We start from the raw sequence: 26,123 nt of genomic DNA on the forward strand, positions 1-26,123 counted from the left end.
CTCGGACCACCACAAGGATGCCCTAGATGGCTAGATTTGACTCCCGCGCGGAATCCTGCCACGCCGGCAGAGAATCGCGGTGCGGGCAGCGGCTGGGCCGGGTCAAACCGCTCCCGGTTCCGTTCCGTCCCGTCCCGTCCCGTCGCGAAACGCCTTACGCCTCCGCTCCAGCGGCATGGTTCAAGTTCACGAGCCGTTCAGGTTCACGGGCGCGGGACTGGATCGTTCTGGATCCCAAGAGCCGCAGGCAGAGATAGGGGTGGTTGGTTGCGCTTGCGCAGCCGACGACGTGATCGCGGTTGGTGGCGCAGCGGAACGGCCGGCCGGGTAGGCAAGGCAATGCAAGGGATGCTGTCTCTGGCTGTGGGCCTGGTCCAAGACGCTGGGAGAAGCGGCAAAAGTTGCCGTGGACCAGGGCAAGTTTCCAACACCATCATCAGGCCAACAGGCGAGAAGAGCAGCGACAGAAGCCTTCGCATAAAAGTCAAGCAACACGGACGGCAGAAGCAAAGCGCGCGTTTGCTTGTTCCATGTTCCATTCCATCGACGACGACGAGACGACCGACCGCGTGCCTGCATGGCCGGCGCCAGGGCAAAGGCCGCGGTCTGGCTGTCACGATCACGATCAATCGAACGACACATTTTTTCTTTCTTATGCTTGTATAGTGGCAGACCACGTCTTGTAGTAGGGGTGGGGGGGGGGGGGGGGGGAGGAACTTTTTTGGCTCCAACTTTGAACGGACTAACGAGGTGATTAGACAGAGTTTAACCAGGCCCTTGATTTTTTTCATGTTACTTGGTACTCTCCTTCGTCTCGAATTATAATATTTTTTTAGAATTAGAATATCTTAACTAATCCAAATCGTGGAGAGAGATTATATACCAAACGTTGTAGCATATGTGAGTATTGCCTACACAAAGTCACTCATATACAGAGATGTACTAGCATAGAACTCATCGCGTCACGTGCATCCAAACCAACCCCTTATCCACTTCTAATTAACAATAACTAGATCAGGTGGCGCCCATTCGGGCGCCCTATCCAACACACTATCCAGCACTGGGAAGGCATCCATCCAGCACAAGGAAAAAAACAGGAGTGAGGCACCGCATAAGGACAAACCATAACGGGAGGTATATATCATGAACCAGCTGTTAGTGAAAGTGTGATTTATCTCCCCCACCAAAGAGGTGACCATCATTTATCATGAACGTGCCTAAACGGCAAACAAGTTCAAACAACCTCTAAAGTCCATCATCAATAGTTTTGTCACATAGCCATGCATGATATATGCAGTCAAACAAACACAAAAGCAACTATATGAATAGGCAAACCTAGAACAACTTCCTTTTAATTGCTGCATGTTTACCTCCTATCTGCAGAAATTTCTGGGGTTCTTCTACCTGCTCAATGTTGTTAGATTACCATTAAAACTTGATGTCACTCAACATGTAATCAGAAGCAGGGGAACATCAGGGACATGCAGATTATCTCACCTGATGGTAGGTTTTGCCATTCTCTGTATCGTAGGTCCAGCGACCAACAACCCGGACTCATAGCGCCTGGTTGCGCTTCTTGGCCTTGACATCTTGCACTATGACCTCCAGAGGTTGCGGACCTGTGCAAAGAATGAATCCTCATGTACCCACATTTCCATGTTATATTGTTCAAACTTCAAACAATCCAGGTGGCGGTGATCTTTTTATCATTATCACTTGCTATTTTACTAACTAAGAGCAAGAAAGTAGCAAGTGTTACTCAGAACATGAGCCCTTTATACGCATAGTCGAATCTCAGATGTGAAAACGTAAACTCGATGAACAAGCATTATCCATTAACCAAGCTCAAAATGCATCTGGCATCCGACCAATAACATCAACCAATAACAGTCAAGCAGTTAGTAATAGTGGCCATCATCAGAACGTAGAGCGAGTAAAACGAATTCAAAATTTGACACTTTATAAACCAAATCAGAAAGTTGGTCGTACTGAGGTTGCAACTATTACCGTAGAGTTAAACAAAGGGGATGAATAGTAGTTAAACAAAAACAATATAAAATGATGCAGAAAACATATATATCTTTAGAAACAAACGAGATGAATAGTCAAATATAAAAGGTATGGAATGATGCAGAAAACATATATATGCTGAAATGTCATGAGCTCTATTATTAACCTTGGTATTTGGTTTAAAAATGTCTCGGTCCATAATTTGGGGCTATTTGGGACAGCTTCACCAGTAAAATAACGAATCTGAATCTAAGATTCACCATAGAGCACTGCTCTCCAGGTCAATAGATACCAATTTTATAAAGCAACAAATATCTAAAAATAAATTAGATGGCACTTCGCACAATGCAGCCATTTATAATATAAGTTCTTCCATAACACATTGACTTTTGAAATAGACAAAAAATCAAATAACTCATCTACTTAGAAAGCTCACAAATATGCCTAAAACGAAGCTGTAGCAGATGTCAAACGGTTATTCCTGAAGAGATGGTGCTCTAGATTTCCATGGGGCATAAATTCATATACTAACTGTGTTTGGTTATCCTCAAAATAATAACCAATTAGTCTGAACAGGTTCGGATGTTTCAGATTTCCTAGAAAGCTAACCTCTGCCTGAGAAACTAAACAAAAGGTCCACTTAGGATTTGGTGAAACAAATCTGATGTGAGATGATACTGTCAAATGACATGGATTCAGCGAAAAATGACAATTTGAAGGATATGAAAGATTTGGAAGGTGCCAGAGAGTGGCGTACAGAATCCTTTGTTTCTCGTCCGTAAACTGCTTGACATATACAAACATCAGCACCTGGCTTGAGAACACAAGAAAAATAATCACTTTAGATTCGATTTGGCTAGTAAAGCAATGTCGATGCAGTGACCAGACAACAGAAAAAAAAAATTGCGAACTGAGACAGAGCGCAGCAGAGCACAACCTGCGGGGCACGGGGAAGAACATGGCGGTGTTGGGGGGCGGGGTAGCGGCGGCGTGGGGAGGAAGAGGGCGAGGCGACGCCGCACGTGGTGGAGAGCGAGGAGGATTCTTTGGGGTCCGTCTGTGTGACAATTGCATGCTTGCAAAAGGATGATTTCATCGTAAAGCTCCAAATCTATCAAATAAACATTTGGCGAAACAAAAATGTCAGAACAACATAGGGAGAAAGTGATTTAGAAGAACGTGTGAAATTAAACAACTGAAACAAATGGAAAGCTCTAGGCATTAAGAATTTCTCAGATTTCAGAAGAGAACAAATAAAGTTTGTTAGTATGTATTATATACATCCATAGTTTCTCCTATGATATGACTAAGGTTGTACTAAGAAGCTAAGACTGAGTCCTTTGTACTACATATAATCCTTCTACACAACTACCATACACACTTTAATAAATGGTTCTTCATAAAAACATCGGAGGAACTAAAAGCTACTGCATAAAACATTTTTTACCTCACAAAGCCTTTTTCTAGGAGAAAAAATTGAATATATGCAAGAAGACAGAATAACATGAGCCTCAAGCTCCTTTCTGATTCTCTTTTCATGAGCCTCAACCTCCCTAGCAATCTTAGCTTCCTCATTATGCTGAAGTAACATTAGACGAAGACAACATATATCAAAAAATAATAATACAAAGAAGGAAAAGAATATGGATATAATAATACAAAAGAAGAAAAATAATATATCCATAAATGCAGTGAGAACATACCTTGCGCTTTCTGTCCATGTGATATGTATCTTCATCATGATAACCCAATCTTTCAGGGGATGCCAGGGGGCTTTCGAATCCGGCAACTTGAGGGATGCCAAGTTGGCCGTGGATTGGAGTTGTGCTAGCATTAATATTTGACAAAGCCCCCTCATGATCTGTCAATGCCGATGCAATAGGTGACCTGCCACTGCCACGTTGAGTCAAATGGCTAGAACCAGATGATTGACTGTGAAATGTATAGCTAGGTGCCTGCTCAACTCCATGGAGAAAGCGTGATCCTGTAGACAGCGGAGCTACCCTCAAGTTTGACGCTTCTGCTGAAGAATCATAGAAGTGTGACTGGCTTGCCCTCTCATATGTATCACTTGGCTGCTCAGGAAGAAACTGGTATTCATGTACTGCCTGTGAGCCAAGATGAGAAGAGCCAATGAAGGATTTCCGTTTCCCTGTATTTTGAAGTAAAGGGTCTGTGGTAGGCAAGATTGCCGAAGCCTAAAGGGGAAACAGATTTTAAAGTTTAAACCGATCAATGATTGATTGATTTAAGAAAACAATAATCTCGTCCAGAATAAAAGGCAGTGGACAAGAAGAGAAATATAATAGAACTCAAAAACTCCAAACAATGCAACTTCGTGAGAAATGATAATGTATAATATGATCATGAAACAAATTTACAGTAACAAACCTAACAAAAAGAATATGCTTTATAAACAGAGTATGCACATATGGTGTCTGTTCCCTTCAATGCAACAATATGCATGAAATGAATAAACATGCAACAATATACATGAAATGAATAAACATGCAACACAGCAGCTCATGATTTGAATATTATTACAGTTCAGATATAGTTAGAACAAAATTCGAACGCACAACCTTGGCTTACGGAAAATGCCAAAAGTATCATTAACTACAAACTGCAGTCACTATTCCAGTGAACTTATTAAAAGGCAGATTAATGGAAACAACACATAGATAAATGGACATTTGGATAGTCTCTAGTTATTCCATCTACTCGAAGACAAGGGGTGCATGAAGTTGTAAAAAAACATTTGTCTGCAAGCAAACTAAGGCATACCTTCATGGTTTTGGGACCAGAAAACATCTTGGTCTCATATGATCGAAAGGGCTGCCTCGGTTGCTCAGGGACTGTTCCAAAACATTGAAAACAAATAGTAGAAAGCAAATCAGCGTAATGTAAATATGGAAAGAATACAGTGGCATCAATTTAGATTTCAGACTCTACAAGACAATCCACGTCGAAACTTTGCAACACTATAAAAAACATAGTAAATAGAAATCTTAGTCTATGTCAACTACATTTAATAATAAATATTTGAATGCCAGTTGGGTAAGCCTGATAGGTCAATAGGCTAGGTGAAAGGGAAATGTGCCCTTGGGCCATTTCTAAGTATTTTGGTGATTGAGTGCAAACACAAGTGCTTAAATGTGAAAATGTGCCCATGGTTGAACAAAGTGCAAATCACAAGTAAAGGTATGTTTCTAAGCCTTAGTACATTGGTTTTGTGTACTAATATATTGTCTAAGTGTTAGAAACAGAAAGAAGAAGAGAAGAGAAGACTTGGCTGTGTACAGCCAAGGGGCTGTTTCGGTCTGGGGCACCGGACTGTCCGGTGGTGCACCGGACAGTGTCCGGTGCGCCAGGCTGCCTCGGCCGAAGAGGCCGCTCTCGGGTTTTTCTCCGGCGACTTCGGCTAAAATTCACCGGACTGTCCGGTGTGCACCGGACTGTCCGGTGAGCCAACGGTCGGCCGGGCCAACGGTCGGCCGCGCGATCGGCGCGCGACACGTGGCCGAGCCAACGGTCGGAAGGAAGCACCGGACTGTCCGGTGTGCACCGGACATGTCCGGTGCGCCAACGGTGCGCAGATCTGACTCAGACAGCAACGGTCGGATGCGCTGTTTATGGAAACAAATCGGGCACCGGACAGTGTCCGGTGTGCACCGGACTGTCCGGTGCGCCCGACGACAGAAGGCAAAGATAGCCTTCCAGATGTGTTCTCAACGGCTCCTAGCTGCCTTGGGGCTATAAAAGGGACCCCTAGGCGCATGGAGAAGAACACCAAGCATTCCTACAACTCTTCTAAGCACCAAGACATCAATCTCACGCATTCGTTTCATTGTGATAGCATATAGAGCTCTTGTGGAGTTGTGAACTCTTTGTGTTGCATTGCGAGCTCTTGTTGCGACTTGTGTGCGTGGTGTTGCTCTGATTTTCGAGTCTTGTGTGCGTTGCTAATTCCCACCTTACTCCGTATTTCTTTGTGAACTCAATTGTAAGGGCGAGAGACTCCAAGTTGTGGAGATTCCTCGCAAACGGGAAAAGATCAAAGGAAAGAAAAACACCGTGGTATTCAAGTTGATCATTGGATCACTTGAGAGGAGTTGAGTGCAACTCTCGTCCGTTGGGACACCACAACGTGGAGTAGGCAAGTTTTGTACTTGGCCGAACCACGGGATAACCACCGTGTCAACTCTGTGATTGCTTTCTTGTGGTTATCGTGTTTTGAGTTCTCTCTAGCCACTTGGCCATAATTGTGCTAACACTTAACAAGTTTTTGTGGCTTAAGTTTTGAAGTTTTACAGGATCACCTATTCACCCCCCCTCTAGGTGCTCTCAATTGGTATCAGAGCCGTTCTCTTCACAAAGGGACTTACCGCCCGAAGAGATGGATCCTAAGGGGAAGGGAATCGTGATCAACGACAAAGAGAAGGAATCCTTCGTCAACGAGCCGAAGGACGACAAGCCTACCGACTCCGGCTCGGGGCATAGACGGAAGGAAGGGAAGAAGAAGAAGACAAGGCGCATCAAGGAGATCATCTACTACGACGATAGTGATGAGTCTACTTCTTCCCAAAAGGATGATGACAACGACTACAAAAAGACGGTCAATTCGAACTTTTCATTTGATTATTCTCGTATTCAACATAGTTCGAATTCGCATTTGCTTTCCATTCCTCTTGGCAAACCCCCACACTTTGATGGGGAGGACTACGGATTTTGGAGTCACAAAATGCGTAGTCACTTATTCTCTCTCCATCCAAGCATATGGGAGATTGTGGAGAATGGAATGAAATTTGATAGCTCGGATAGTCCTATGCTTATAAATGAACAAATTCACAGAAATGCACAAGCTACTACTGTTCTCTTAGCATCCTTGTGCAGGGAAGAGTACAATAAGGTGAGCGGCTTGGACAATGCCAAGCAGATATGGGACACCCTCAAGATCTCTCACGAGGGAAACGACATCACCATGCTCACCAAGATGGAGTTGGTGGAGGGCGAGCTTGGACGATTCGCCATGATAAGGGGAGAGGAGCCAACTCAAACTTACAACCGGCTCAAGACCCTTATCAACAAAATAAGGAGCTACGGAAGCACGCGTTGGACAGACCACGACGTCGTCCGCCTACTACTCAGGTCCTTTACCATTCTTGATCCTCATCTCGTGAACAATGTTCGTGAGAATCCCAGGTACACGATGATGACGCCCGAGGAAGTACTTGGAAAATTCGTGAGCGGGCGGATGATGATCAAGGAAGCAAGATACGTCGACGATGCGTTGAACGGTCCACTCCACGAGCCTCAACCTATTGCTCTCAAGGCATCGAGAAGCAAGGAGGCACTACCAAGCAAGGTGGCGCAAATTGAGGCGGCCGGGCTTAATGATGAAGAAATGGCTCTCATCATTAAGCGCTTCAAGACGGCGTTAAGAGGTCGCAAGGAGCATCCCAACAAGACCAAGACGAAGGGGAAGCGCTCATGCTTCAAGTGTGGTAAGATTGGTCACTTTATCGCTAATTGTCCCGATAATGATAGTGACCAGGAAAAGAAGAGTGGAAAATGGGAAAAGAAGAAGAATTACAAGAAGGCAAAGGGCGAGGCTCATATTGGAAAGGAGTGGGATTCGGATTGCTCCTCGTCCGACTCCGACAACGAAGGACTCGCCGCCACCGCCTTCAACAAGTCATCCCTCTTCCCCAACGAGCATCACACTTGCCTCATGGCAAGGGAAAAGAAGGTAACCACTCGTAATGCTAATACTTATGATTCTTCTAGTGATGATGAATCTAGTGAGGATGAAGTAGATTATTCATGTTTATTCAAGGGCTTAGATAGATCTAAGATAGACAAAATTAATGAATTAATTGATGCCTTGAATGAAAAGAATATACTTTTAGAAAAGCAAGAGGATTTGTTGTATGAAGAACATGATAAGTTTGTAGAGGCTCAAAAATCCCTTGCATTAGAAATTAAGAGGAATGAAATGCTTGCTTGTGAAGTGTCAACATGCCATGATTCTATTTCTAACTTAAAGAGCATAAATGATGATTTAAATGCTAAACTAGTAGAAGCAAATAAATCCAACTCTTGTGTTGAATATGTTGAAGTTTGCACTAGGTGTAAGGATATTGATATTAATGCTTGTAGCGAACACTTAGTTTCAATTTCAAAATTGAATGATGAATTAGCTAGTCTTAATGCTCAACTTAAGACTAGCAAGAGTAATTTTGATAAACTAAAATTTGCTAGGGATGCCTACACGGTTGGTAGACACCCCTCAATTAAGGATGGGCTTGGCTTCAAGAGGGAAGCCAAGAACTTAACAAGCCATAAGACTCCTATCTCCACCAAGGAGAAAGGGAAGGCTCCTATGGCTAATAGTGTTAAGAAGAATCATGCTTTCATGTACCATGATAGGAGACATGCTAGAAATACTTGTAATGATTCACATGTTTATGATTCTCATGCCATGTTTGCTCCTAGTTCTTCATATGTGTATGATAGAAATGTTACTAGGAAAAATGTTGTTCCTAAAAAGAATGTTATTCATGCTCCTAAGAAAGTAGCAAATGAACCTTCTACCATTTATTATGCCTGCAATGCTCCCTTTACTATTTGTAGAAAGGGTAAAAAGGTAATTGCTAGGAAGTTAGGGGCAAGATGCAAGGGAGATAAAACTTGCATTTGGGTCCCTAAGAATATTTGTGCTAACCTTGCAGGACCCAACATGAGTTGGGTACCTAAAACCCAAGCCTAAAATTGCCTTGCAGGTTTATGCATCCGGGGGTTCAAGCTGGATTATAGACAGCGGATGCACAAACCATATGACGGGGGAGAAGAAGATGTTCACCTCCTACGTCAAGAATAAGGATTCCCAAGATTCAATTATATTCGGTGATGGGAATCAAGGCAAGGTAAAAGGGCTAGGTAAAATTGCAATTTCTAATGAGCACTCTATATCTAATGTGTTTTTAGTAGAGTCTCTTGGTTATAATTTGCTATCTGTCAGTCAATTATGCAACATGGGGTATAACTGTCTATTCACAAATGTAGATGTGTCTGTCTTTAGAAGAAGTGATGGTTCACTAGCTTTTAAGGGTGTATTAGACGGCAAACTTTACTTAGTTGATTTTGCAAAAGAGGAGGCCGGTCTAGATGCATGCTTAATTGCTAAGACTAGCATGGGCTGGCTGTGGCACCGCCGCTTAGCACATGTGGGGATGAAGAACCTTCACAAGCTTCTAAAGGGAGAACATGTAATAGGTCTAACTAATGTTCAATTCGAAAAAGATAGACCTTGTGCAGCTTGTCAAGCAGGTAAACAGGTGGGAGGAACGCATCACAGCAAGAATGTGATGACCACTTCAAGACCTCTGGAGTTGTTGCATATGGATCTCTTCGGACCCGTCGCCTATCTGAGCATAGGAGGAAGTAAGTATGGTCTGGTTATTGTTGATGACTTTTCCCGCTTCACTTGGGTGTTCTTTCTGCAGGATAAGTCTGAAACCCAAGGGACCCTCAAGCGCTTCCTCAGGAGAGCTCAAAATGAGTTTGAGCTCAAAGTGAAGAAGATAAGGAGCGACAACGGGTCCGAGTTCAAGAATCTTCAAGTGGAGGAATTCCTTGAAGAAGAAGGGATCAAGCATGAGTTCTCCGCTCCCTACACACCACAGCAAAATGGTGTGGTAGAGAGGAAGAACAGGACGCTCATCGATATGGCGAGGACGATGCTAGGAGAGTTCAAGACCCCCGAGTGCTTTTGGACGGAAGCCGTGAACACGGCTTGCCACGCCATCAACAGGGTCTACCTTCATCGCCTCCTCAAGAAGACGTCGTATGAGCTACTAACCGGTAACAAACCCAATGTATCGTACTTTCGTGTATTTGGGAGTAAATGCTACATTCTAGTGAAGAAGGGTAGAAATTCTAAGTTTGCTCCCAAAGCTGTAGAAGGGTTTTTATTAGGTTATGACTCAAATACAAAGGCGTATAGAGTCTTCAACAAATCATCGGGGTTGGTTGAAGTCTCTAGCGACGTTGTATTTGATGAGACTAATGGCTCTCCAAGAGAGCAAGTTGTTGATTGTGATGATGTAGATGAAGAAGATGTTCCGACGGCCGCTATACGAACCATGGCGATTGGAGGAGTACGACCACAGGAACAAGATGAACGAGATCAACCTTCTTCCTCAACCATGGTGCTACCTCCAACTCAAGACGATGAACAGGTTCATCAACAGGAGGCGTGTGATCAAGGGGGAGCACAAGATGATCATGTGATGGAGGAAGAAGTGCAACCGGCACCTCCAACCCAAGTTCGAGCGATGATTCAAAGGGATCATCCCGTCGACCAAATTCTGGGTGACATTAGCAAGGGAGTAACTACTCGGTCTCGATTAGTTAATTTTTGTGAGCATTACTCTTTTGTCTCTTCTATTGAGCCTTTCAGGGTAGAGGAGGCCTTGCTAGATCCGGACTGGGTGTTGGCCATGCAGGAGGAGCTCAACAACTTCAAGAGAAATGAAGTTTGGACGCTGGTGCCTCGTCCGAAGCAAAATGTTGTGGGAACCAAGTGGGTGTTCCGCAACAAACAGGACGAGCACGGGGTGGTGACGAGAAACAAGGCTCGACTTGTGGCAAAAGGTTATGCCCAAGTCGCAGGTTTGGATTTTGAGGAGACTTTTGCTCCTGTGGCTAGGCTAGAGTCAATTCGAATCTTGCTAGCATATGCCGCTCACCATTCTTTCAGGTTGTACCAAATGGATGTGAAGAGCGCTTTCCTCAACGGGCCAATCAAGGAGGAGGTGTACGTAGAGCAACCCCCTGGCTTCGAGGATGAACGGTACCCCAACCACGTGTGTAAGCTCTCCAAGGCGCTCTATGGACTTAAGCAAGCCCCAAGAGCATGGTATGAATGCCTTAGAGATTTCTTAATTGCTAATGCTTTCAAGGTTGGGAAAGCCGATCCAACTCTTTTCACTAAGACATGTGATGGTGATTTGTTTGTGTGCCAAATTTATGTCGATGACATAATATTTGGTTCTACTAACCAAAAGTCTTGTGAAGAGTTTAGCAGGGTGATGACGCAAAAATTCGAGATGTCGATGATGGGCGAGTTGAACTACTTCCTTGGGTTCCAAGTGAAGCAACTCAAGGACGGCACCTTCATCTCCCAAACGAAGTACACGCAAGATCTGCTAAAGCGGTTTGGGATGAAGGACGCCAAGCCCGCAAAGACTCCGATGGGGACCGACGGACACACCGACCTCAACAAAGGAGGTAAGTCCGTTGATCAAAAAGCATACCGGTCAATGATAGGTTCTTTGCTTTACTTATGTGCTAGTAGACCGGATATTATGCTTAGCGTATGCATGTGTGCTAGATTTCAATCCGATCCTAAGGAGTGTCACTTAGTGGCGGTAAAGCGGATTCTTAGATATTTAGTTGCTACGCCTTGCTTCGGGCTCTGGTATCCAAAGGGGTCTACCTTTGACTTAGTTGGATACTCAGACTCCGACTATGCTGGATGTAAGGTCGATAGGAAGAGTACATCGGGGACGTGCCAATTCTTAGGAAGGTCCCTGGTGTCATGGAATTCTAAGAAACAAACTTCCGTTGCCCTATCCACCGCTGAGGCCGAGTATGTTGCCGCAGGACAGTGTTGCGCGCAACTACTTTGGATGAGGCAAACCCTCAGGGACTTTGGCTACAATCTGAGCAAAGTCTCACTCCTATGTGACAATGAGAGTGCTATCCGCATGGCGGAGAATCCTGTTGAGCACAGCCGCACAAAGCACATAGACATCCGGCATCACTTTTTGAGAGACCACCAGCAAAAGGGAGATATCGAAGTGTTTCATGTTAGCACCGAGAACCAGCTAGCCGATATCTTCACTAAGCCTCTAGATGAGAAGACCTTTTGCAGGTTGCGTAGTGAGCTAAATGTCATAGATTCGCAGAACCTGGATTGAATTGTAGCATACATGTACTTATGCTTTTGATCATGTTCCTTTTTGCATTTTGTTGCGTATTATGGTGCTCAAGTTGTACAAACACTCCCTGGACCTCACAAGTCCGTTGCAAAGTAATGCACATGTTTAGGGGGAGATGTGTTACAACTTGACCCTTTGAGACTAACCATGTGCTTGAGTTTGATGATTTAGTCTCGAAGGAGGATTGAAAGGGAAAAGGTGGACTTGGACCATGAAAGACTTCCACTGCACTCCGATGAGAGGGTAACTAATTCCAAGTTCATCTCATGAACTCTTATTGCCATTTGCTCTTAATTGAAGATTTTGGTGAGGCAATGGGGTTATAGGCCAAGATTGATCCCGTTTTGGTGCTTGATGCCAAAGGGGGAGAAAATAAAGGCCAAAGTGATAAATGGATCAGCTACCACTTGAGAGATTTTGAAAATAGTAGAATAGAGTTTTTGTTTTGTCAAAAGCTTTCGTCTCTTATTGTCTCTTTTGTGAAAAGTTGGCTTCTTGTGGGGAGAAGTATTGATTATGGGATTTAGGGGGAGTTTTTGAAATCTTTGATCAATCTCGTTTGGAATGACTCTCTTTACGCTTCAACATGTGTGTTTGACTTAGAGATAGAGATTTGAGTTTGATTTGCAAAAACAAACCAAGCGGTGGCAAAGGATGATCCATATATGCCAAAATTGAATCAAAACCAATTTGAGTTTTTATTTGAAGTGATTTTGCACTTGTTCTAGTTGCTTTATGTTGTGTTGGCATAAATCACCAAAAAGGGGGAGATTGAAAGGGAAATGTGCCCTTGGGCCATTTCTAAGTATTTTGGTGATTGAGTGCAAACACAAGTGCTTAAATGTGAAAATGTGCCCATGGTTGAACAAAGTGCAAATCACAAGTAAAGGTATGTTTCTAAGCCTTAGTACATTGGTTTTGTGTACTAATATCTTGTCTAAGTGTTAGAAACAGAAAGAAGAAGAGAAGAGAAGACTTGGCTGTGTACAGCCAAGGGGCTGTTTCGGTCTGGGGCACCGGACTGTCCGGTGGTGCACCGGACAGTGTCCGGTGCGCCAGGCTGCCTCGGCCGAAGAGGCCGCTCTCGGGTTTTTCTCCGGCGACTTCGGCTAAAATTCACCGGACTGTCCGGTGTGCACCGGACTGTCCGGTGAGCCAACGGTCGGCCGGGCCAACGGTCGGCCGCGCGATCGGCGCGCGACACGTGGCCGAGCCAACGGTCGGAAGGAAGCACCGGACTGTCCGGTGTGCACCGGACATGTCCGGTGCGCCAACGGTGCGCAGATCTGACTCAGACAGCAACGGTCGGATGCGCTGTTTATGGAAACAAATCGGGCACCGGACAGTGTCCGGTGTGCACCGGACTGTCCGGTGCGCCCGACGACAGAAGGCAAAGATAGCCTTCCAGATGTGTTCTCAACGGCTCCTAGCTGCCTTGGGGCTATAAAAGGGACCCCTAGGCGCATGGAGAAGAACACCAAGCATTCCTACAACTCTTCTAAGCACCAAGACATCAATCTCACGCATTCGTTTCATTGTGATAGCATATAGAGCTCTTGTGGAGTTGTGAACTCTTTGTGTTGCATTGCGAGCTCTTGTTGCGACTTGTGTGCGTGGTGTTGCTCTGATTTTTGAGTCTTGTGTGCGTTGCTAATTCCCACCTTACTCCGTATTTCTTTGTGAACTCAATTGTAAGGGCGAGAGACTCCAAGTTGTGGAGATTCCTCGCAAACGGGAAAAGATCAAAGGAAAGAAAAACACCGTGGTATTCAAGTTGATCATTGGATCACTTGAGAGGAGTTGAGTGCAACTCTCGTCCGTTGGGACGCCACAACGTGGAGTAGGCAAGTTTTGTACTTGGCCGAACCACGGGATAACCACCGTGTCAACTCTGTGATTGCTTTCTTGTGGTTATCGTGTTTTGAGTTCTCTCTAGCCACTTGGCCATAATTGTGCTAACACTTAACAAGTTTTTGTGGCTTAAGTTTTGAAGTTTTACAGGATCACCTATTCACCCCCCCTCTAGGTGCTCTCACTAGGCTTATAAATCGGTGATATGTATCCATGGTTCTTAAGGCGGTAAGGCGAGGCAAGGCATTGGACCACCGCCTAGATGCCTAGGCGCTTACTAAGGCAAGCAAGGCGACGCCTTACCAATCAGAAAATAGCACAACAACAGCATAGATGAGGAAGAAAAAAGAAAAGGAAAAAGAAGAAGGGCTAGGAGATGTATAAGAGATGGTCCAGACCATCAGCTAGCCCTTATAACCTCCCCTGCTGGTGTTAGGGTTACCCCAGTCTAAGACTCTCAGTGAGGCTGCTCTGTCTCAGTGCCGCCTCTCCTGCTCTCCCGAGCTCAGTCCCGCTGCTGCCCCTGAGCTCTGCGCCACCAGCCGCCACTCCCCCGTGTTCTGTGCCGCCGACTGCCGCTCTCCCGAGCTCTGTGCAGTCGCTCTCCCGAGCTTTATGCCGCCGCTCCCGCTCCACCAAATCTCTGCTAGGCTTCTTTCCCTTCCCCTCTTACCTTTATTGCTGATTCTTAGCTAGGCGACAGGGACGCCTAGAACTTTTGGGCGCCTGGACGCCTAGGCAACGCCTTTGAAACCATCTGTGTATCTACTGTAAATTTATTTTAAAATAAATATTAAGGCATCAAATACAACAAATCAAGAGCACACAAGGTTCTCACCGATAGGTGCTCCAAATGCACCAGGAGGAAGTGAATCAAATTCAATACCAAGCACTGGTCCATCGTCCCTCAAAGGTTCCCCTATAAGTGCTTCCACAGAATCGATCACCCGGTGCTCTGCTTGCGTAAGGTGCACTGGTGCCATATGAGGCAGCATGACTTGTGGCGGTTCATAGTATCTCCTCCCAATCTTCGGCACAGATAACCTAGGTGCAGCCGATAACCGGCCAGACCCTCTCCTGGAATAGGGCAGCAGCTGCTCACCATAGGTTCCGACAGTCCCCACCATCATCTCGCTGGGAGGCAATGGAGGCGGAAGCACATGTGGCGGCGGCCCTATGACTGGGACGCTAACCTCCTCGTCCCTTAGCTGCCTCTTGGCCGGTGGTTTCCGGTCCTTGAGCCGGCGGTGGCAGAACCACATCTGAAGCTGCCTGTCTGTGAGGTTCAACTGCACCGACAGCTCCGCCCACTTCTTCTCATTGGGATACGAGTCCTCTGCGCAAAACAGAATCCCCATGAAAACCACACGCACATTTCGATCAAAAGCTCGCAAAAACAAACCATCAAAACGTTTCAGAATCATCAATAGCCGACGAGCCTGCGTACGTCCTCTCGAGGACCTCCAGCTGGTAGGGCGTCTTCATGACGCGCTTCACCGGCGGCTTCCCGTCGGATCCAGACGCGCCAGGAGCGCTACTCGCACCGCCAACGGCCGCGGGGGCCGACTGAGGGCCGGGACTCCCTGCCGCCGGCCCGGAGCCCCCGTCGTCGGAGGCGCCAAGCCCGAATCGAGCCCGCGGCTCGATCCCACCACCAACGGGCGACAGCAGCAGGTAACGTCGCAGCGCAGACGCGAGGTAGAACAGGATCGGTGGGCGCGCCGCGCCCCAGCACGGACGCGGAGAAATAATAGGGACGCGGGCGCGAGGAGGAGCAACACGGGAGGCCACGGATGCAACGAACGACAGGGTACCTGTTGGTGGGGTTCCGGTTTCGCTAGGGCGTGGATGATGGATTTCATTGCTCACCAGACGGCGGAGAGAGAGAGACTGGGGGAGGGAGGGCAGGAGAGGAGATGAGAGGAGGAAGAGTGGCGTACGCGTGCCGCCGAGGCAGAGGCGGTGGAGGCAGCACCCGGGATCGGAGTCGGAGGGGCGGTGGGTCGGAGTCGGACAGGAAGAGGAACTTGGTAGTGGATCAGTGAGGGAGGAGCGGACGAGACGCGAACGACTCAGTCGAATTGGATAAAAATTTCGGGTCCGTGAACAGACCACGCGTGTGCACGCGAGTGGTCGAGATCCCGCCGGGTGCGGGGAGGCGCCCAAACCGGGTGGAGTTTTAATAACTCCGATAAGCAATTCAGCGTCCAGCCCCTCCAAGGTTGTTCATGCTTACGCAAATTTTTGTCTGTAAACCGTGCAAACCTCTATTTTATGCAATCTGCTGCGGACAACCTTACATACACAGGAAAAGAGTGTTAACATCTCTGAGTGTTGCCTATACTTTACTCCTCACGTTAGCATGTTCGCTTGGCTTTAATCCGTACCGGCTTCTACTGCTTCTACGGTGTTTTTTTGTCTCTATAGATTGCAGTTGCATCATTGCAAACAACTTACTTTAATCCGAAGCGAACAACCCATGCTTTGGAGCACTCCATAAACCATTGAATTTAGCAAGTTAACAAAACAAATAGCAACCTTCATTTTTTCTTCATCTCCACTTGTTTTATATCCCAACTTTTGAAAAGATTGTATACTATAAACTTCAAAATATTTTGAAACCAACCACCTTTTCTTACTTTCTTTATCTGGTACCCCTTCTTGCTTGGAACTAGTAAACGAACCGCCTCCAATGCACTAGCTCAAGATTAAGACTCGACTTGACTCGATGTTGGCTCTTAAGCTGGCTCAGCTCGGCTCGGCTCGCGAGCCGCATACTGATAAATATTACTCATTATATTCAAAATACGTGAATGTAAAATATAAAATCACCATTCAGTAATCTAAATTATGAATTATCATATATTCATTATCAAAGACTAAAAAACAAACATATTATTTATGAATTATCCAACATGTATTATTGTTTGTGGATTAGTTAATTTGGCGCAACTCACGAACCGACTCGCGACCTGAATGAGCCAACTCGGTTTGGTTAGCTTCGAACTTGTTTTCTAACCCTAGTTGGAACCTTGCGTCTTGTCTAATTTATCCATCCTTCCTCACGAGCATGAACAATCATGTCTATAGCTATCCTTCAGTTGGTCACTTAAACATTAACATATTTTGTAAATTTATTTAAATTTATAAAAAAATGGCTTAACATAATTCTAAGATTATATTTTCCTACTATATTTAAGACTAGTGATGGTACTAAATAGGCAGACACGCAAAAAAGCATACCTATCCCTCCCTCACGCACGCAACCCGAAACTAGAAACCAGATGTCGCCGGCCGACGCGTCAGCCACCCACCCTCGCGATCAGACGGCCATGGCCATAACGAGCTCCAAGATCTGACGGCGCAGATCCGTTTCTAAACCCGTATATATTCAGCCACACCCCAGCCACGAGCTCCCTCTCTTTTCCGCCCTCCACCCCTCGCGAGCTCTCCACCCCTCCACACGACCCTCCTCGGCGGCGGCGGCGGCGATGCAGATGGCGGCGACCACCACCGAGTCCCAGGCGGCCGTGCCGCCTCAACACCCTCACGCCCACCCCCACGCGCCCCCGCAGCATGCTCACCCGCACCACCACATGCCGCAGCCACGGTGGGTCGTCATCCCGTACCCGCCGCCGCCGCCCATGGTGGCCGCGCCACCACCGCCGCCGCAGTTTGCCAAGCACTTCGCTGCTGGGCCGCCCCCGCCGCCCCAAGCTGGTGCTGGGCGCCGCACGCCGACCCCGCCCTCGTCTGGATCCGGCGGGAACGGGTGCGAAGAAAATAAAACCATTTGGGTCGGTGACCTCCAGTACTGGATGGATGAAAACTACCTACATAACTGCTTCGGGCCCAGCGGCGAGGTTTGCTTTCTCCCCGGATTCGGACTCCTCTGTACTGGATCTCATGAATACAGCTAGATTTGTATCGTTTCCGCGCGTTGAACTGCGTGTTTTCTCCGCAAGTTGATATGTAAGCTCAAACTACGCTTATTTTTTGCTTGGTCGGAATAACATTTCTAGAATTAGCCGTTGCAAAGTTGCTTAAGTCGCCAAGTTCAAGGCCATTCAATGCCGTACGGAAGAAATACTGTTGCTGTTTGGCTCTTAGAACCTAGAGGTTAGCTGCTAAAATTAGCTGTAGAGTTTCTAAACGTCCCCAGCTAGTTGTTAGTTAACTCACAGCTAACAAGCACAATCCAGCTAACGATTTAGCTGGCTAACTATTAGTTTCAAACAGGGCCTTAGTATCTCCTGTTTGGTTTAGAGCCGTGTACTAGCTTCAAATTGTTTTTTTGTATTGTTTTTTCCTATAGAAGAAGGGTTCATCTTATTCTCTGTGATTGAGGTATGCGAGGTGACAAACGGGCCGACCTCTGGTAGGATATATGCGTATAACTTTGCGGAAATGGTCTTGATTCTTGATAAGTAATAAACATTTTGAACAGGCCAAGTTAGCTGCTTCACTTTGATCGATCCTGTATGAGTAGAATAACTTTTTGAGGAGCAAAAGGAAGCAATAAGTTCAGCCCTGGGCCAATTATCCTTTTCGGGGTATGCTCACTGATGTTGACAGGAAGAGAAAAGATGCCTGATTATAGGATCCTTATGTGGGTACTGATACAATGCCTCTTTAAGAGCAGAGATAAATGGACAAAGTGACTTGTATGTATTCTTTTTTTTTGGACTAGCTAGGAGTAGTAGCTAATCGGAACCTGTCTTCAAACATACTTGAAATACAGATGAGGTTAACTGCCAATCAGCCATCACTTACTGTTTCTTCTTTCTGTTTATGTGTGTTTATGCTTCCGGAACCTTTTAATTATAGTAATCTTACTGTCTTTTGCTGCCTTACATTTTTTGCAGGTGGTTACAATAAAAGTTATCCGCAATAGGCAAACAGGACAGTCAGAGGGGTATGGATTTGTTGAGTTCTTTTCTCATGCATCAGCAGAGAAAGCTCTTCAGAATTTTACTGGTCATGTGATGCCAAACACTGACCGGCCATTTAAATTGAACTGGGCATCGTATAGCATGGGTGAAAAGCGATCTGAAGTGGCTTCTGATCACTCGATATTTGTTGGCGATCTAGCTGCTGATGTCACTGATGAAATGCTGCTGGAGCTTTTCTCCAGCAAGTACCGCTCGGTGAAAGGAGCTAAAGTTATTATTGATGCAAACACAGGCCGTTCCAGGGGCTATGGATTTGTCAGGTTTGGAGACGACAACGACAAATCTCATGCCATGTCTGAAATGAATGGTGTATATTGCTCTACGAGGCCAATTCGTATAGGACCTGCGACTCCCAGAAGATCTTCAGGTATCCCTATTTCTGTTGTTGTTCCACAATCTGATAAGGTATATCACTTTTTCGTTTTTTTCGTTGAACTGTAGATCACTGTTTTTAAGGCGTCGCCTAGGCGACGCCTAGGCGTCCGGGCGGTGGTCTGACGCCTAGGCGCCTTGCCCGCCTACCTCGCCTAGGCGTCGCCTAGGCGCCGCCTAGGCGTCTAGGCGGTGGTCCAACGCCTTGGAGCGCCTTACCGCTTTAAAAACCATGCTGTAGATTACCAAATATTTTATGCTATGAATGGTTTATTCAACCCTCAACCTGGGAATTGGGAGGGGGGGTTCCATATTCGACCCTAGCAATGTAGCATGTAAAAACCTCCAACAACCATGGTTTTAAAGGTGTCTCCTAGTCACGCAAGAGAAAAAAGTTTCTGGCCGTTTGGACCACCTAGCCGCATATGGCTGTCCGCCTTAGCGATTTTAGGGGGTCTTTGGTTCCCTTGACTTAAGTATAGTCCTTGTCATATCGGATATTTGAATGTCAATTACGATTAATAAATATAGTCTAATTACAAAAAAAATAATTACATGAACGTAGACTAAACAACATGCCAAAATTATTAAGTCCAATTAATCCATGATTAGCAAATGTTTACTGTAGCACCACATGAGCGAATTATAGATCAATTAGGCTTAATAGACTGGTCTTACCGTTTAGTCCTTATATGTGTAATTAGTTTTATAATTAGACTATTTAATACTTCTAACTAGTATTCAAATATCTGATGTGACAAGACTAAAATTTAGTCAGGTGGATCCAAACGGGCCTCCACAAACATACAATGCTCTTAAAGAGCATGTGTGGATACTCGCAAACATACAATTCGTATAGGACTAAAATTTAATGCTCACAAGTACCCTGGCAAAATGCTCGTACATTGCTACTGTTTCCATTTATGCTTGAACTAGTGTGGTTAATTTGTGGGAACTAAAGGGTCCATCTGGAAAGTAACTGCCTGGTTGTTAGGTGAGACGTGTGGAGAAAAACAAATGTACTCTACGGGCTTCGCTTCGCGTGTGATGCGTGACACACGAAACTCATGTTTTAAAGGAGTAGAGATAGAGATATTCCTCAACCCGTTTTTTGACCCCCTTGGCCCCTTGATCTAGGAACTTTGTGATTGTTGTCCTGTTTCTAAGGTGTCCTTTAGTTTTTGCTAAAGTATGTAATATTAAGGGTTACTTGGATACCGAGGCGTGGTTAATTTGTGGGAACGAAACCGAACATGCGGTTGCATGGCAATTGAGATGGAGTTGTGATTAAATGATTGTTTACTTGGTGATTACTGTGGAGTTGCTATTAAAAGCAAACTAAAGCATTTAGCCTGCATGTATCCATGCGAAATTGCTGGATGCTAACCGCTGTGGATCACAATGTGGCACCTGAACACGGCACCCGTCAGGGAGTTACTCATATCCACAAGTGCAAAGATTGATGGTCCCATCTTGGTATTTGTTTTTTATCCGTCGCACTCGCACCTTAGAAGCTGGACCTGCAGGAGTATTATTCAATATGACTTTATTTTTTGGAATGCAACGATTCAGATTTTCATGGTCACCAATTCAGTCAAGTTCTCGTGTTATCTTTTGAACAGTATTTTATAGAAAACCATTTGAATAATTCTATTTATATTATATACCAACCTTTTCTGATTAGTAGGTTCTAACCATTATTAAGTGTTTCTTTTTTAAGTATAGACACCTCTTTACCCTCATCCGTCCAGCTGTCTAGAATGCTCGGTCCCTTTATGCAAGGCTGCATAGGCAAGCTGAACGCTAGCAGTCATGTATTTTTTTGTTAATTAATGTCTGCAAGCGTCTGGGCCAAACAGATTGCCCAAGCGACTCAACAGCATGTACCTGACCAGAGGAGGTGTCTATCCATCTTAAATTCTGGGTAGGCTGATGGTCTGGTTTTTATTTTATTGATGACTGAATTCATGACTGCATTTTGGCAAAAACCACTGCTGACACATTCGAAATTCACTTTGTTTTTTTCCTTTTCACTTCCTAGGGGACTAAGTTGCCAAATCATCTGTTTCATCCTCCTGGGTCCTAACTAGTTTTTTTAGTACTTCTCAAGTTCTGATGATATTTAAAACTGAATTACTGAAACACATGTTTTATGGTTGTAACTATAAAACACTTCTTGTAATTGACTAGTGGAATGTAAGCCTGATTTATATGGCTACAGTGTTCTGGAAAAAAAAATCTGATTCTCAACTCTAGCACCAGTCTACTAAGGACTCATTCCCTTGACCTGCTGATACGGTTGCTACTTGTCTGATGCTCTTTTTAGCTCAGGGATTTCATGTAGTTGATGCATCTAGATACATTTGGACCATGAATCCTGTGGTTGTCACAAGCCCGCAAGGCTAGATATCCTGGATTCTGTTCACCTCTGACCACAGAGCCATGTTTTCTCCGATTTACCGCTCTGCGATCTATCTATGTGTACTCTGTTTTTCAGGACCAAATATGTGTAGCCTGTTGAAATTCCTGAATAGTATCAGGAAAACAACCTAGTGCTTGAAAAAAAATCAGTGTATAGCTAGCACTGCATGTACTGAACTGGCATAAACCTCTCTACATTTACTCCTTGAGTAACTTTATAGCTAGGTTCCTTGATTCAAACTTGCTATATGTTATTCCACGGATAGTCAATCTAAACCAATTTAATGTTTCCAGAGCATGTTATGTGTTATGTACCATGATGTTGCTCATGTTTTGTGTAACCTCTCTAGTTTCTATGATCTGTTCACTGAACTTGATGACTACTGTACTCAGGTGATTCTGGCTCCTCGACTCCTGGTCATTCAGATGGTGATTCTTCTAACAGAACGGTTTGTGGTACTCTTTACCTGTCATGTTTGTGACCTTTAAGTTGATAGTTTTTAATATGTAGTTGTCACCCTTCTTAGGTATATGTTGGTGGGCTTGACCCCAATGTCAGTGAAGATGAACTGAGAAAAGCCTTTGCCAAATATGATCTTGCCTCTGTGAAAATTCCTCTAGGAAAGCAATGTGGCTTTGTTCAATTTGTTAGCAGGTATGTACCTCAAGCATTTACATGATTTCCTATTTATTTTTGTCCATAACTTTGCTGAAGTATGTTTAAGTCGTGCGACTGTTCTTGTAGAACTGATGCTGAAGAAGCACTACAAGGATTAAATGGATCACTCATTGGAAAGCAGGCAGTTCGCCTTTCATGGGTCCGCAGCCCATCGCATAAGCAGGTTTGTCGTGTTTGACAATTGACTTCACCTTCCTCTGTTTTAATATGTTACATTCGGTGAGCGTTATTTTTTCTTCAATAATCATTTGTTATAGGGGCTATAAGCTAGATTGCCCCCACTCCCGCCCCTATCGTGAAATATGGGAACCAAGGTCTAAACTGCACATCTGTCCTGCCCACAACTCTAACGAGTTTGTGGCCAACGAGATCAGAACCCATGGCGCTAGCTCCAACTCTATCGTTGCTACCAACCCGGGTTATCCACCCGTCCTCTAGTTGCTTGTTATAGCATCAGTTTCCACTGATCCAAGCAGATTTTGTTAAATTGTAGCGTTGCAATAGCTCGGATTGCTAACTTAACAGCAATTCAGTAAATTATTGAGCACCCTAACTTTGGATGTGCGTCAAAACTAACCTTTTCACATATAAGATTGTGTTCGTTAGCCTTGCTACTGCACTCACCATCGTCAGTTTCATTCATTGGGTTGGTGGAGGAATAAGCTAACGCTCAGGCTGATTTGGTGACTAGGGAAATGGAGGGGATCCATAGGGGAGGAATCCCCAAACCGAGTTTGTTGGTTGTTGTTCAACTCTCCACTTATTATCTTCCCGAATACACTAACTTGATCAATCTGCTGCATAATTCTCTTTTTACCTTTAGACTAAAAACCAGTTACCTGAAAATTGTAACCTTGATTGCAACTAGCTTACCGCAGTTGTAAGGAACTACCGAGTACTGACAATTTGTTCCTACAATCCTAATGGAAAGAAAAGGTAAAATATGGCTGCATCTTGCAGTGCATTTTAGTGCATTTTAAGCAACAGGTGTATTTATATTTAATACCATCCATCATATATCTACCAAAGCATGAGTTGGTGTTTTTTTTTCTGTTTAGCATTGCATATTTTTGGCACATTTATAATTCCTCAACGGTGAAAGGTAGTATATGTTTTTGTGAAATCATTTGCTTCCTTCCTCCCCTTACACCAATTTCCTTTTCTGTTTCCAGTCTAGGGGTGACTCCGTCAACAGGAGGAACAACATGTACTATGGCACACCATTCTACGGCGGATATGGCTATGCCTCCCCGGTGCCACACCCAAACATGTACGCTGCAGCGTATGGCACGTACCCGCTATATGGCAACCAGCAGCTAGTGAGCTAGAGAGCTCCCCTCCGACGTGTCCCCTCTGACGGGAAACAAAGGTTTTGGTCCGGTGAGCATAGTAGCGTCAGGTGAGAAGGTGCCTTTATAAGGCTGTCCTAAGAAGTGGGCGAGATATGTTGTTGCATCGTTATCGTTATGGTGCCTGTAACTGTTGTGTGTGCCGTGTGCGTCCGGAAGAATTGGATGGAATGGAACTCGTGGCTTGTTGTAGTACATCAGAGAGTCATGTTATTCTTTCAAGAAATTTTGACTTGGTAATAAATTAAACTATTGTTTGTGCGTCCATTTTCCCCTTTTGATTGTGGTTGCCAATCATTTTCATGCTATTGGTTACATGTAATTTGTATTTTTGTAATACATATATCTTAATGCATGATAGAAGACCTTGGGTACAAATTATATTACCATATAAACTAAACTATCGGTAACGATGTAGAATGAAGGCAGTATATTTTTCAAGGCTCGAGGGACCGTGACGTCTATAGGTGTGAATTAGGTAACTGTAAAAAATGCTTTCCTCTAATTTTTGTCTAGTCAAAATCTATACAATAAATAATCAATTTAGAGGGTGTTTGAATACAATAGAGATAATAGTTAGCTGCTAAAATTAGCTGATGACATCCAAAAAGTCTAGCTAATAGCTAAACTATTAAATATTTTTTAGCAAATTAGCTAATAGTAGCTAGCTAATTTCACTAGCAATTTTTAGCCAACTAACTATAACTAACTATCATATCTAGTGCATTCAAATATCCCTTAGATGCCAACTAAGATTTTGCTATGTGTGTTGTTATTTATACTGTAAAAAAGTTATAAGCTATGCAACTTAGACTATCTCCAATAGAGTGTGGAAAATAGGCGATACGGAACTGTAGATGACACTGTGATGATACTGTTTAACAATGTTTATAGAGAGAAGTTTGAAATATAGAATGTGATAGGGAACGAGATATGGGATCTGTTGGAGATAGGCTTAGGTTCTAATCCTATAACTACCATATCAAACTAAGCTAGGAAAATAAGTACACAACCAAGGTATATAAAACAAGTGTGGACATTAAAGAGAGATTGCAAACTCTCATCGATAACTCCGATAATCTTACCGAGATATCGAAAATCTCACTTTTTTCTAGCTCTTGTTGAAGCCCCTTGCAAAGATGCCCTTAGGAGGACTAAGCTTTCGGTAACTCTGTGAATAGCTTCCGAATCACACAAGTGGGTCTCCGAGATAGCCTCTATCGAACCGCTCCGGTAATTTGTATTTTTGTAATACATATATCTTAATGCATGATAGAAGACCTTGGATACAAATTATATTACCATATAAACTAAACTATCGGTAACGATGTAGAATGAAGGCAGTATATTTTTCAAGGCTGGAGGGACCATGACGTCTATAGCTGTGAATTAGGTAACTGTAAAAAATGCTTTCCTCTAATTTTTGTCTAGTCAAAATCTATGCAATAAATAATCAATTTAAAGGGTGTTTGAATACAATAGAGATAATAGTTAGCTGCTAAAATTAGCTGATGACATCCAAAAAGTCTAGCTAATAGCTAAACTATTAAATATTTTTAGCAAATTAGCTAATAGTTAGCTAGCTAATTTCACTAGCAATTTTTAGCCAACTAACTATAACTAACTATTATATCTAGTGTATTCAAATATCCCTTAGATGCTGTCAGTACACTAAAACAGGGGTACCCCTTATTACCGTATGAATACGCAGTACCCACACGGCTATCTGTAGTCGCGTGGTAAAGGAGCTGTACGTGGGACCAGACCATGGCTCGCCCCAGCCTCGGGCGACTACTCTAGGCCAGTGACAGCGCCCGACCCCACCACGTGGACGGATTCCGGGGCCGCCATGTGGCCAGAGAAGATGATATACTCCAAGGTATCAACAGTAAGTTCGGACCCCCATGGGAAAGTGCCGGACCCCTGTATATACAGACCAGGCCTCCGGGTAAGGTCCAGGACCTCCACGGGCACAAACCGGACCCCTAGGATGGGTTCTGGACCCCTCTGTGTGGGGTCCGGGCCACTAACAGCAGGGTCCCGAGGTTCTGGGACAGAGAATACCCAGGCCTTAATCAAAGGCCAGGCGGGGGTCCGGAGCCGACACGTGTCCGGACCTTATCGTATACGCTTCTGCTCCCCGCCCAGGCGGAGACCCGATGCTGCCGCGTGGCCTACTACACGTGACGTAAGCCAACGGGCGGAGCCTGACGTAAGGCCTCAGGACTGGGCGGCCTCTGCATTTATTGCGGATAAGGCGCGCCGCCTATCCATTCCACTAACAGGCGATGTGCCGCCTCCGCATTTAATGAGTCCTGTCCATTCCATTGACAGGGGATGTGCCGCCTCCGCATTTAATGATGTTGGGGACCATAATTAGGGGTACCCTCAAGACGCCTAATTCTCAGCTGGTAACCCCCATCAGCATAAAGCTGCAGAGGCCTGATGGGTGCGATTAAGTCAGGGATCAGTCCATACGAGTGAC

The 26,123-nt window shown here is 44.8% G+C and overlaps 2 protein-coding genes across 2 annotated transcripts; one reads left to right on the forward strand and one right to left on the reverse strand.

The window, feature by feature from the left end:
- Nucleotides 1–484: 484 nt before the first annotated feature.
- Nucleotides 485–16,921, reverse strand: LOC103641705 (homeobox-DDT domain protein RLT2). The gene is made up of 8 exons (XM_020545477.1): nt 16,897–16,921; nt 15,305–15,679; nt 14,704–15,201; nt 4,795–4,865; nt 3,714–4,118; nt 3,515–3,589; nt 2,948–3,121; nt 485–610 (listed from the first exon to the last, which is right to left on the reverse strand). Exons 1-8 carry the CDS (start codon nt 16,919–16,921, stop codon nt 485–487), a joined length of 1,749 nt encoding a protein of 582 aa, XP_020401066.1.
- Nucleotides 16,922–17,282: 361 nt separating this feature from the next.
- On the forward strand, nt 17,283–23,900 carry LOC100284282 (nucleic acid binding protein). The gene is given in 6 exon segments (NM_001157177.1): nt 17,283–17,728; nt 18,731–19,184; nt 22,004–22,059; nt 22,138–22,265; nt 22,356–22,452; nt 23,462–23,900. Coding segments are annotated over 6 exon segments (1,263 nt in total). The 5' UTR covers nt 17,283–17,356; the 3' UTR covers nt 23,618–23,900.
- The last annotated feature ends 2,223 nt before the right edge of the window (nt 23,901–26,123 follow it).

The sequence above is a fragment of the Zea mays genome, chromosome 10 (assembly GCF_902167145.1).
Source record: "Zea mays cultivar B73 chromosome 10, Zm-B73-REFERENCE-NAM-5.0, whole genome shotgun sequence".
Taxonomy (NCBI): Eukaryota; Viridiplantae; Streptophyta; class Magnoliopsida; order Poales; family Poaceae; genus Zea; species Zea mays.